The 13851-nt window shown below is 36.4% G+C and overlaps 2 protein-coding genes across 2 annotated transcripts; both read left to right on the plus strand.

The window, feature by feature from the left end:
- Positions 1–1129: 1129 nt before the first annotated feature.
- Cbr-scm-1 lies at positions 1130–4893 on the plus strand (the record flags this gene model as incomplete). The annotated part of the gene is made up of 5 exons (XM_002638931.1): positions 1130–1162; positions 1392–1526; positions 2463–2598; positions 3433–3879; positions 4646–4893. The coding sequence occupies 5 exons, from the start codon at positions 1130–1132 to the stop codon at positions 4891–4893; spliced, it is 999 nt and encodes a 332-aa protein (XP_002638977.1).
- Positions 4894–8560: 3667 nt separating this feature from the next.
- Positions 8561–13658, plus strand: CBG22220 (the record flags this gene model as incomplete). Its single annotated transcript, XM_045242136.1, has 10 exons — positions 8561–8609; positions 8660–8731; positions 8780–8889; positions 10801–11016; positions 11865–12035; positions 12087–12170; positions 12341–13051; positions 13269–13353; positions 13402–13505; positions 13560–13658. 10 exons carry the CDS (start codon positions 8561–8563, stop codon positions 13656–13658), a joined length of 1701 nt encoding a protein of 566 aa, XP_045097512.1.
- Between the last annotated feature and the right edge of the window lie 193 nt (positions 13659–13851).

Genomic DNA, 13851 nt, shown 5'->3' on the forward strand with positions numbered 1-13851 from the left:
TGTGTAAGTGTGTGTGTTCCGAATGTGTTTTCCCCTCGAGACCCTTTTCGATCCACACGATTCTTTTACGAACGTCATATTGAGCTTGCTTATAATTGTTTTCAACTTCTTAGTTTTGTGTTTTTTTGTTAATCTTCTAGAATGCTCTTTGGATTCAAGGGACTTTTTTTAATGGTATTTCGTAATATATGTGAAATGTGGAATCCTTTCTATTACCCGTTCCCCCGGTTTTCACACAAAATTACCGTATATTAAAGGCACAGAGGGTAATTTTTATTGTAATTTGATTTTGTGCCTTTGAAATAACTTTAAAAACTTTAAAGAAACTCAAATTTTTGTTTGATTGAAGTGTTTTTTTTTGCTCTGAAATCCATATAATCTTTTATTTTCAGTCGGATTTTTTCAAGAAAAACCCCCAAACATCAAAATTTTCAATAAATTACAAAAACTTTAAAGGCGCAGGCTATGAAGAATTTTTTGGATCATCGCCACGAAATACCATTTTTGCCGGTTTTTTTGAAATTTAGTCTTAAAATTTCTAAAAACCGGATTTTTTTTTCCTAAACGATTTTAAAACATTTTTTTGCTTTTAAATTCATGTTCTCTCATATTTTCAGTCGAATTTTCACAAGAAAAACACCCGAAAAATCATTTCTTCAAAAATTACAAAATTTTTAAAGGCGCACGTTCTTAAAAGTTGTTCGGAGTACCGCCACGAAAACTGATTTTGTCGATTTTTTGAATTTTTTCAGTTCGAAAATCTCATTTTTCCTTCAAAAAATAACTTTAAAAACCGGATTTTCTTCTATTGGTTTTGTCTAAAAAGCGAACGCATCATTATCACACCCTGCAAAACCCGTTCTTTTTGCTTGTTTCACAGTTTTCGTCTTATCAAAATCCGAAAAAAGAAAAAAGAATTCAATCGATAAGATAAGATATGACTCAATATATTTCTGTTCTGTTTACATTTCGTAACCCTTCTCGCTTCCCTTTTCTTCTGTGTTGAATAATAAAATAAATAAATATTTCTCCTCTTTTCCCTCTTTCTTTCAGCCTTTTTTATTACTTTTTTGACCCAAATCTATGAAAATTTTTTTTTAAAGTTCAGGGTAGAAAATCGATAATCGACATGTCGGACAATCCGTTTGCTGATCCGTTTGCGGTAGGCTTTGTGTCTTCAAATTTTGGTCTAAAATTAGATATTTTAGGGGCAGTTTTCTCTAAAAAAATCGTGTAAAATCCAAAATTTCGCCTAAAAGACTAATTTGCAGCTTATTTAGGTCGAAATCTAGTCAAAAAAGTGCAAAATTTTTTGTGAAAAAAAAATTTTTTTCAGCAAAAATTTTCAGCTGCCCTTTCATATTTTCAGCCTTTCAAACCCCTTTTTCCAGGCTCCACCACCAAAAGCGACGCCAGCAGCACCGGTTGCTGCCTCCTCATCGGGCGGTACCGAAGACTTCAATCCGTTTGCGAATCGAGCCGGCCGCTCCTCATCGTCAAATATAGCTCAACCCAGCACTCATCAGGTCCTTCATCTCCCTCTATTTCTCTTTATTTTCTCTGTTTCAAATAATAAAAAAAGGCGGAGAAGAGAAGAAGGCGTCGGCGGTGCCCTTCTCTTCTACACAGCATCGTATTGATTAGAAGGGAGCGGAAGGCGGGGAGCTCTCAAGCTTCTTTTTTTGCAGTCCTTTTCCTTCTTGTTTTATGTAGAAAAATAGGTAAAAGTGGAGGTTTTTAGAGCTAGACTTTGGTTAGAAATGAGTGAATTTTCAGTCAAAAAATGATTTTTTTTTCATTTGAAAACTCAGAAAAAATGTCAAAAATTAACTTTTTTTTGTCAAATTGTAGTGGTTTTCGACTTATTTTGGGCCTGAAAATTCTAGATTTTCGTTTTTAAAATTTATTTTCCGCTTAAAAATTTCAAATTTAACACATTTTAAGCCTAGAAATTTGAAATTTTCCGACCTAATCGAGTCATTTAAGACTAAAAATTTCAATTTCCACAAATTTAAAAAGAGAAATTTGAGAATTTTCTGACCTAAATTACGCTGATTTAACGATAAAAATACCGAATTTCCAGTGATTTTAGGCTGAAAATTAGCAAATTTTAAGCCAGATTTGGGTATTTTAAGTAGTTTTTGACAAATTTCCAGGTGAAATTTTTTGAAAAATTCTAATTTTGAGCAGTTTTTCTTGCTAGAAAAAACTGAAAATTTGGTATTTTTCGATCAAAAAATCATTGATTTTTAGCTAATTGAATGTTTCTTGACTCATTTCAGCCTAAAAATTTCAATTTTCACAATTAAAAAAAAAAGAAATTTGAAAATTTCCGACCTAAATTACCCAACTTTAAAGCTAAAGATACAGAATTTCAAGTGATTTTAATTCTAAAAATTAACCTATTTTTAGTTAAAAAGCTGAAAAACGCTAATTACCCCCTAATTACCCTCTAATTACAGTCAACGACTTCGGGAAAATCTGGAATGGACGATGAGCTGTTCAGAAAACAACAGGATTTGGAGCGTCGTGCTCAGGAATTGCGAATGAGAGAAGAGGAGTTGGATAGAAGGCAACGATCGAATGCTGCCAATAATTGTAAGGATCAGAGATAATTAGTGTAACTAGCCTGTTTTTATACATCAAAATGTGTGGAAAATTATGTAGAAAATTCAAAAAAAATTCGAAAAATGGCTTCTGGAAACTTCTGGAAGGTTCTGGAATTCTTCGATTTTTAGACCTTTTTAGGTTTTTCAGATATTTTCAAAAATTCTTTTTCGATTTTTCCGGTTTTTGTTGGCTGAAATTCGATGGAACGGCGTTCGTGAAAATTTGATTACTGGAATGAGATGCATTTTGACGNGAATGGGTTTGCAAAACAATAACTACTACAGTAACCTACAGTAGTCTCGACGAACACCGAATTTCAGACAACAAAAACCGGAAAAATCGAAAAAGAATCTTTGAAAATAGCTGAAAAACCTAAAAAGGTTTGAAAATTTTGCAAACAATCGAAGGAACAATCAATTTTTTCTCTCGAAAAATTGCTTTAAAAGGGGATTTTTAAACGAAGTTTTAAAATTTTTAATTCATCAAAATGTGAAAAAAATATGTAGAAAATTCAAGAAAAAATTTCGAAAAATGGCTTCGGGAAACTTCTGGAAGGTTCTGGAATTGTTTTTAAATTTCCGCCAAAACTGAACATCCTGGGCCACCTCTAGAACGTTCAGAAAACTAGAAAGTTTTTGCTGGAATTTAAAAAAAGATTCCAGAATCTTCCAGAACTTCCCAGATGTGATTTAGGAGCGGTGCAAGGAACCAGCAAAAAAAAACTAGGTTAAACCGCGCCGAAGGCCCACCAGCTAGCTGGTAAATAAACAAAATTTTCATATAAAAATTATTAAAATCTACTAATTACCTCATGTTTTACAGTGAACACAGGAGCGGCGAACAACGCGCCACGCCCACACAACTGGCCCCCACTCCCAACGATCATTCCAATCGAGCCATGCTTCTATCAAGACATCGAAGTGGAGATTCCAGTGCAATTCCAAAAAACCGTCACCCTGGCCTACTACGTCTTCCTCACCTACGTTCTGGCCTTGGTCGTCAACGTCGTAGCCTCTCTGTTCTATATGATATGGGGTGGAGGATCCATCGGCCAGTTGTTCTTGGCTTGCATCCAACTGGCACTCTTCTCACCATGCTCGTTCCTCTTCTGGTTCCGTCCCGTCTACAAGGCATTCCGAAATGACTCTTCATTCAATTTCATGGTCTTCTTCTTTGTTCTATTCTTCCATTGCATTTTTACATTCGTTCAAACTTTGGGACTTTCGAATTACGCTTGTGGATGGATCAATGCGTTGGACACTTTTAAGGGTAAGAGTTTTAAGAGATAAATCGCAAAAATCTTAAATTTGGCACAAAAATGACTAGATTTTGATCAGAAAATACCGATTTTTCTATCTATAAATCCCGAATTTGACGCTAAAACTGCTCAGATTTGGTCCCTGAAAAGTTTGAAAAGCGAAATTTTCCTGAAAAAAAATTAATCTTAAGCTGTGGAAATTTAAAATTTTGACTTCAAAAAATCGAAATTCTGCTTTCAACAATGCTCATTTCGGCTCAAAAAAGCCAATATTTTTCTCTAAAAATAAGATTTTTGCTCTCAAAAATATGATTTCTAGCCAGTTTTAAATCCCAAATTTGACGTCGAAAATTCTCAAACTTCGTTCGAAAAATGCTATTTTCAGCGCGAAAAATAACAGTTTTGGCTGGAAAAATCTCGGAATTCGGATTGAAAATCACGATCATTCTTGAAAAAAAGGCTTGATTTTTAGCTCTGGAAGTTCAAAATTCTGAATCCAAAAAGTCTTATTTTAGTCTAAAAATGCACAAATTTTGTCCCGAAAAATCCAGGCTTTGGCTAGGAGAAGCTCGATTTTTTTATTAAAACTCAAATTTTGGCCTTAAAAATGAAAATTTTGACTCCAAAAAGTCTTATATTGGCTAAAAACCTCCATTTTTCTCTACAAAATTAGTCGAAAAAAATTCGATTTTCAGCCAAAATTTTTAGCTGAAATTCCAGCGATTCCACCCCCATTTTCAGCACATTCCCATCCTAAAAATCCCAAACATTTTTCAGTTTCTGTCCCAATCGCCCTTCTGATGCTCATCTCGGCCATCACCTTCACCGTCGCCCTGACCGGAATGGTCACCGCACTGGTCAAAGTGCACCGCCTGTATCGTGGAGCCGGCTTCTCGATTGACAAGGCTCGTCAGGAGTTCACGAATGGTGTCATGTCGGATGCTGGCGTCCAGAGAGCCACTGCGGCAGCCACTCAGGCGGCAGCCGGTGCGGCATTCAATCAGGCCACTCAGGGACGCTTCTAAATTGCTCTATTCCAAATTTTTTGAACATTTTTTCTGTTAAAAATGCCATTTCCCCTCTTTTTCCCCGTTTTTTGAAGTCTATTTTATGTATGAAAACACTGTGGCCTAGAAACCTCCTAGCTTGGAAAATCTAGTCCCCGGACTAATATTACCAACGATTCTAAACTCCTATTATTCACCAACGCTATACCCATGAGTCCGGGGACTAATTTTCCTTGAGGATCCCTAGGCCAGCTATTTATTTTTCTCGTTCCTTTTTGATTTCGAATTTCTCACTTTTCTAATTTTTTTCTTTCTTTATACAGTAGCCCTCTTATTTATTAACCTTTACCTGTCAGCAATTTAAGTATATGAGAACAAATGAAGCAGTTGGATTTTTGTTGAATTTTCGAACAAAAAAGTGTGGTGGCCTAGTTTTGGGGATGTCTAGGCCACCGACCCGGAAGTGGGCGGAGCCTTGTCGTGTTTGGGCTCGTTTTAAAGCTCTCAACATTTGAAACACACCTAGATATGTTTAAATAGCGAAAAAAAAGCAAAACCTAGGCCACCAGATGGAAAAGTTCGGCCAGCAACTGTCAACCGGTACAGTACCCCTTGAAAGTGGGCGGAGCCTAGTCGTGTTTGAGCTCATTTTGAAGCTCAGAACGTTTTAAGTTTGGATATTATATTTTTCAGGTTGTCAACGTCTTCTATTCATCAGAAGACCGCTCGCAAAGGATTTTCCGAAATTTCAAGTGTCTGCTCTCTCTAAACGCTTATATCTCAATAACTAGATGGGCTATCAAAAAAGTGTCAACTGATTAAATAAAGCTTATAAAATTTGAAACAACTTTGTAATTGACAAATTTTTGATAGCTAACTCGTGTTTTGAGCTACAAGCGTTTGAAAAACAAAACGCGCGCAAAAGGCTGCTGCAATAGAAGCATTATATTTTTTGAGCTCAATTATCTCGGTTGCTATAAAAGATATAAAAAAGTTATTAACTAATAAATTGTTTATCATAATAACATCCATATTTTATTAGTTGAACATTTTTTGATATCTCTCACAGGAACCGAGATAATTGAGCTCAAAGTACAAAGTTTGGGTGGACTACTAGAGAACGTCAACATTGCCTAGTTTTCTTCACAAGATTTTCCTCTGTCATCGTAGTGAATACCCCCAACATTTACCTAATGTCCTTTCTAGACTATCTACTATAGCGGCCGAATATTTTAAAATGAATTTTCTAGGCCACCAAAGTTACTGACCTACCGTAAAACCTGTCATAGAAGGGCCCGCATGTTCGAGCTAATTTTTCTTGGCTCCCATGCGAGATATAAAAAATTTCTCAACTAATAAAATATTTGTGATGTTATGATAAACATTTTATCATTTGACAACTTTTTAATATCTTCGACAGGAACCGAGTTAAATTGGTTCAAAAATGAAGGGCCCTTCTATTACAGGTTTTATCGTAGCTGCGTTGTCGAAGAGAGGTTTTTACAGTATAACATATTAACTGTATTCCGAACTAATTCATTTTCTTTGGGCGGTGTCCCTTCTGAGATAAGCTGAATTAGCTAGCTTCGTTGAGAACAATTGTAAATCTAGATAATCCATCGTTGATTGAGTGGCAGAATTTTGTGGGAAAGAGGACCGAGATGGGCGGACTGTCTGTGGTCCCGTTGTCCACATACATTTTTTTTTTTGCCCCTACATTTTTGGTCCCAAGGTGTCCCCTCATCTTTTCCGCATTCCTTTTTTCTGATCGTTCACTCTTAGATTCCTATTCTTCCAGTCTCTGCAATGTGTATTTTCAGAAGATGAAACTATCCAAATTTCCGTATTTGGTCCAAAAAGAAATACTCCTCAACATCAAATATTCTGTTATAATAATGCTCTCCTTCGCCTCCAAAAACATTAGAAAAATAATCAAATCACAAGATTCAAAAGTATCAGTTCTATGGTGTACAACTATTTTTGGATGGGTCCAAAGATGGTTTATATTCCCTCCAAAACTAAAAGGGATTTTATAATGGTAGAGCGAAAACTGCTTGGGAATTATTATTTTCCATTGAATGTATATGGAAAGATTATTTATTTTCAGTGAGTTGCATTGTAAACTTTGAGCCTGTCTATCTGGATTACTGTAAGAGGTATCAAAAAGTGCTCAACTGACAAAATGTTTCCGATACTATGGCAAACATTTTATCAGTTTATCCCTTTTTGATATCTCTCACAGGAACTGAGATAGGTGCAATTCTATATCCATTTTACAGACTTCGATATCGTTGTCTCCTGGCATCTTATCAACGGGATGGCAAAGAATCCGTATTTGAATCTATTCACAACTACTTTTGGATCTTTTCGAAAGTTTTTTGGAGTATCATTTGAAAGCAGGATATGGTTGGAGAGAGAACGATGATCGAATTCCAAACCTTGAAAATTTATCAGTATGCAGTATTCGGAACTCTCGATTTGCAGACATGACCAACAACAGAAACTTTTTCGCTTCAAATCTTGTTTCCAAAAGAGTTCATATGGTTGATAAGGGAGAAGATTCATTCGAACCGGAATCCAAATTCTATCAGACTGAATCAATTGAAGGCGAACAATCCGCTAGTGCTATTTTACGCCATTTTCAAGGAAGACAGGCAGTTGTCAAATGCCATCGATGCAAAATTATGGATTTAATCGAATTCGTAAGTAGGTGGAAATCAGGAGAAGCTTTTCAGAAGCTGGAATACTTGGAGGTCAACAAAAATTTCCTAAGCTGGGACCCTGATGAAATTCCTGAATTCCTAAACTCCATTGGTGCAAAACAGAGGACGAGTTTTTGAGGATGGTGCAGTCTCCATACTAATATCAATTTTTATCCTTATCTTATACCTTTAAACCTGTAATAAAAAGGCCTCTAAAGTTTGAGATCATTTATCTCAGTTCCTAAAAGATATATCAAAAGGGGGTCAACCAACAAAATATTTCTGATGTTAAGATAAACAATTTAACAGTTGATTTTTTATATATTTTTTACAGAAATCGAGAAAAATTGGTTCAAAGTTGAAAGTTAGGTCCATAACATGCTTCGTTTTGAACCAAAAAACTATATTTTTACACTAATCGAAAGAACATAAAATTCGTGAAAAACTTTTTTAGCTTTTTGAGGTAATTCAAAATGTTATGCTCTTTCTATTAATGTAAATATACAGAATCTAGTTTCAAAACTTTAGGCAGATGACACCATATGAATCCTAGGACAAACAGACTTTCCTTTGCAAAGGGGGAAAACGAAACAGCCAGAAATGTTGGTTTTTTCATCAAGGTATGTAAAATTGGAACTATTCGAAAACTATTCGAAGAAATTTGTTCGAACAACTACTCGACGAATATTCGAAAAATTATTCGAATGTTATTCGAATATCCGTAATAAAACTCGAATAACTTTTTCGAATACTTTTCGAATACCTATCTCGAACGGCTCGAAAATCACACATTGCTGGGAATATTTGTAATTCTTCTCTGTCAGCGTGAATTTGTGACAGGAATTGATGTGAAACATAGCGTATGTTTGCTTCATTCTCGGTACGCCTGTGTCTCCTCTCTCCCCGCACTATCCTCTTTTCCCAACCCTATCGACCGAAACCGTCATCATTTAAAAAATTGTTTTATAGGGCAGTTAACCAATATGTCTACGAACTTTGACAACAGCCGAAATAGTAGTGACATCGGAGGGCGTGAGTCACATAGCAATCACTTATCATGTTGTCTATTTCATCCCTTTCAGCTTCCAATTCAACAGTACTTCAAGAACCAATCGACATCCAATTATTAGCAGCAGAAAGCGTTATTTGGACAGGTAGATGATTATGATTTTTTAAGTTTTAAAAATAAATTATATTTTCAGAAAAAAATGTCGCATACATCGGTCCATTCGGAAAGTTTCCCGGAAAAGTCGTCATCACCAGGTACCGAATGGTTTTTCTTGTTGGAGATCATGGGGGAAAACATTACAAAGTGAGTTTTATTCAACAGTTTTCGTTAAAAACTAGATACAATTTCAAAATATTAGGTTGTTCGGAAAGTCCTTTCCACTTTTGATATGTTGTTTTCAAACTTCGTTTTCTTGAAGGGGATAAAAGCGAGGAAGTTGTCGTTTTATCAGTATGCTGGTGAGGTCTAATAGTGTCTACACCCCAACGGAGATGATTCTCCTATTTTCGTGCAGTGAGATACGGTGTCTAGAAGTACGCAAAAAAAAATTATTCGGCGAATGTGGTTTCTTTTTTGGATACTTTTAGTAATGACATCGTTTTTGAAAATTTCTCTTTTTCGATTTTTAAGAGTTTTCGAGTGTGAACCTATCATTATTTGGAGTACGGTAGATGAAAGCAAATAAAAAAGTAGAAAAACAACAAATTGAAAAGAGCAATACTAATTTGATGTGCAAAAACCACTATGCCGTTTTCGAAATTTTCGAATTTGGGCTGAGGCATTTTTAGTTTAGGTACTTCTGAAATAGGTAGGATCGGTGGCCTAGGGGCCCTGATAGTTTTTGGCTGGGTGAGCTTATTTTCGACAGAACGGACTGTCACGGTAACATACCGACGGCCTCAATCACGGCCGGTCGCGGCCGGCCGCGGCCCTGTTTCCGACAGCCTTGCTTAAGAACTTTAGAATTTTTGAATGTCCATTCTCTGAATTTCTGAGTTTCTGATTTTCCAATATTCGAGTTTTAGTCCTTTTTTCAGCGCTTATTTTTTCAAAGTCTAGATTCAGGAAAAAACATATTAGAAATTTGAAAGTAAGAAAAGTCTGAAATAATTAAATTCAAAAATTGTAAAAGTTAGACAATTGGAGTTGTAGAGATTAGTTAATTAAAAATGTGGCAGTTCCAAAACTCTTCAATTTTCAATATGCAAAAGTTTCAAGTCTGAATCTCCTAGTTTTTGGAATTTGAATTCATGAATGTTTTTAATTCTGAAGTTTTGATGTTCAGAATTTCGAAAACTTTTCACAATTACAAAACTTATGAATTTTCGTATTTTAAAGTAGACATCTAAATATGGAAGTTTGAGAGTTTTTGAGTTTCTGAATAGAAATACCGGAAATTCAGTAAATCTAGCTAGAAACGGAGATTCAAAAGCTCAAAAACGTGGGAATCAAAAAATGAAGTTCATCTTCATTCATTTGGAAAGAGAAATCAAAAAATGAGGAGCGGAGCGACGCACAGTGCAATAAAAAGGTTCGATCGCGCCGAAGGTGCACTATCCAGCTGTTTTAAGCGCCGGAGGCGCGGCAAACAGGCTGGTAAACAACAATCCAAGTAGGTTGACATAGGCACTCAACCACCAGACGTCCCGAAACGTGTAATTAACGTTAAAAATGGGATGTTTTCGGCATGGATGTCTACCAAGGAGTGGAGTATTGGGAGCTGCCAGATAATGGTGTCACTTTTATGACCGATACCTATTTTTGTCAGGTGACATAACTCAGACTCCATGTGGATCTCCATTGGAGAGAAACACAAAGGTTTATTTTCAAACTCGAAGTTCGCAACCTCATGCGGGAAGTAGAACGGAGATCGATCTCACTGGATACGGCTAAACGGTTCTGTCTTATCTACAGTACAGTCCAAACCTTGTACTGTCTGACTACCCCCTATCCAGCCATTTCTACCGACATCTTGATTGAAAAAAATTCACTTCAAAGCATGATGTCAAAAATGAGTTGACCTGATTTTCAATGCGCTGTGACCGGAGTTCTGGAAGGAAGGCATCCACAATTTGGTGGGACGTTGGCAGATAGTCACTGATAATAATGGTCATTATCTTCAATTTATCTGACATCGTTTTGACCTTTTTTATATCGAACGAATCTGACGCTAAAAATGGAAAGGACTTTCCGAACAACCTAATAGAATTTCAGCGATGGAAGCTTGATGTACCTCTCGGACAAGTTTCGAAAGTAGAAAAAATTGGAGGACAATCAAGAAGTGCTGCAATGAGAAGAGACGATAATTATGGGTTTATCGTGCTTTGCAAAGATTATCGAAACTACAAATTCGCATGCCTACCCACTTCGAATCGAAAGAGTATTTGTGATGCACTGAATCGCTATGCATTCCCTATTTCTCATAACTTCGTAAGTGTAGATATACAGTGGCGAGAAGTGGTGAGGAGAGTTTTTTCGAACATTCATAACTTTGTTCAAAATTGCTCAATTGACTCAAAATTTTGCATGAGAATAGCTGTAAAATCCAAAAACATGAAAATCGGGTTTTTGAAAATTTCGCATTTTCAGATGTAACAGTGGTCAGAGAATTCAAAAAAAAAATTTCCAGAAATTTTTCTCGCTTCGATTTCAGATGTCAAATGATTCTCAAAGTCTAAATATGCACCAAACAAGTTTTTTAATGTATTTTTGATGCTCAAAATTTCACAAATGATGTGTTTTGAGTTGTTTATTAGTTTTTTGTCGAAAAGTTTTCCAATTGTAGAACAAAACTTTTTCATTTCTTTTGACCTAAAAAATAGTTTTGAGAACATAAAAATAGTAAAAAATTTCTACAATTGAAAAACTTTTGGCATAAAACAAAAAAGCAACTCAAAATGCATCATTTGTGAAATTTTGACCATCAAAAATACATTTTCAGCTGAGTTATGGCAAAAATGCCGGCACATACCTTTTGTGCTCTGAGCATCATAACTCGAGAGCCCGACTTCCAAAATTCTTCAAAACTTTTTTGGCGCATATTTGGACAAAGCCAGAAAAAATTCTGAAAGAAAAGTTTTTTTTTGGATTTTTGGACCACTGTTACATCTGAAACTTCTCCGAAAATTCTGAAAATGAGAAATTTTCAAAAAACCGATTTTTATGTTTTTGGATTTTATAGCTATTCTCATGCAAAATTTCAAGTCAATTGAGGATGTAATCTTTCTCGCCACTGTATTTATCGAAGTTTTATTTAGTTTCTCATTTAACTAATTCAGCCGCTGTTCGCGTTTGTGCACGCAGCAGAATCTCCACGATCAATAAGCGATGGGTGGAAGATATATTCAGCAGAAGGGGAATACGAGCGTCTCGGAATCTCCTCGTCACGTCTCTGGGAAAAGGTTGACATCAACAAAGACTACAAGTTCAGTGAGACCTATCCAAGAGTCGTAAGTTACAATTCGTGGAATTCTGGAATTTTCAATTCATGTTCCTTCCAGTTCGTAATCCCCAAAGCAACAGTGGAAAAGGGAAAGGTGTTTCTGAAAAAGGTTGGAGAATATCGTAGCAAAGAAAGAATTCCAGTAAATTTGATCTATCTAAAAATCAGAGTTCATTTAATTTCTTTAGGTTCTCAGTTGGATTGATCAAAATACACTGGCTTCGATTAGCAGATGCTCCCAACCAATGACTGGACTTGCTAGCAAAAAGTGCATTGAGGATGAGATGTGAGTGTTTAATATTTTTAGTCTAGATAATCAAATCATGCTATTTAAGCCACCTGGCAAATATCATGAGTGCGAATGCCAACTGCCGTGAACTTCTGATTCTTGATGCTCGCCCAGCAGTCAATGCAAAGCTGATGAAAGCAAAAGGCGGAGGATATGAGGATAACTACACGACAGCGTCGCTCACCTTCCTCAACATTCATAACATCCACGTCGTTCGTGATTCTCTGAAACGGATGGTCAGCACTCTTCTGCCGCGTGTCGATGAGAAGAACTTCTACAAAGTCTTGGATGGAACTAAGTGGCTTCATCACGTGCAAAGCATTTTGGAAGGAGCATTAAAAGCTGTATTCAATGTGGATACTGAGAAACAGTCAATTTTGGTCCACTGTTCTGATGGATGGGATCGCACCGCCCAACTAACATCTTTGACAATGATTCAATTAGATCCGTATTATAGAACGATTGAAGGATTCATAGTTCTGATTGAAAAAGAGTGGTGTAGCTTTGGACACAAGTTTGGGCAACGAATTGGTCACGGAGAGGATTCGCACGGGGATGGCGAACGATCACCAATCTTTGTTCAATTTTTTGACTGCGTGTGGCAAATCATGCGTCAGTTCCCATGGGCTTTTGAATTCACACAAGATTTGCTAATCTATATTCTTGATGAGCTGTACTCTTGTCGATACGGAACGTTCTTGTTCAATTCGGAGAAAATTAGATTACTGGATAATGTGAGTAATATTGGTTTAGTAGTCAACCAGCCTGTTTGGCGGGCCTCCGGCGCTTCAAACAGCTGTCTGGTGCGCCTTCGGCGCGAAACCAAAGAACGTCTCCAGAAGGCTTCAAAATCGAAATTTCGAAAACGGAAAATCGGGGCGTCATCTCGCTAAAACGGACACATACATTGTGATAGTTAATAGTAAAGATATAAGCTTTGACATACTTCAGAAATGTGCGGAAACAACAATATCGCTGTGGTCGTATGTGTTGGAAAACAAGGAGAAGTTCACAAATCCAATATTCAGAGTGCGACGTTTGTGTGAAGTCTAAAAATAACTTTCGCAAACTTGTATTGTTTCAGAAACCAAAAAAGTTCTCTATGTGAATCCCTCATTCTGTGTTCTTCAAGTCTGGGTGGACTACTATGCCCGATTCAACCCTCACCTAAAAACTCCACAGCACGAGGTAGGAATATCAGAGCTACTTGGTAGTAGTTTACAAACCAATATGAAGTTTTAGGATATTCAACACTCCGGCACTCCATTCGTGAATGCAAAGAAACACCTCATGGGGGAAATTATGGCGCTCGAGGAATCAATTAATAATGCTGATGAATAATTTTGTTCCATTTTTGTATCCCAATTCGAAGATTTATGAGTATGATGAGCTCTACTACTTTATTCTGTATACTTGCGAAGGGCCGGAAGGCCCGGAAGGCGGCAAGTTCAATTTTACAGCAATCGAGATGAATTGGATCAAAGTTGAAAGTAAAGGCGATTGGAAAATTGTACATAACTTGCTTTGTTTTGAA

The sequence above is a fragment of the Caenorhabditis briggsae genome (genome assembly GCF_000004555.2).
Source record: "Caenorhabditis briggsae complete genome, chrI, whole genome shotgun sequence".
Lineage (NCBI taxonomy): Eukaryota > Metazoa > Nematoda > Chromadorea > Rhabditida > Rhabditidae > Caenorhabditis > Caenorhabditis briggsae.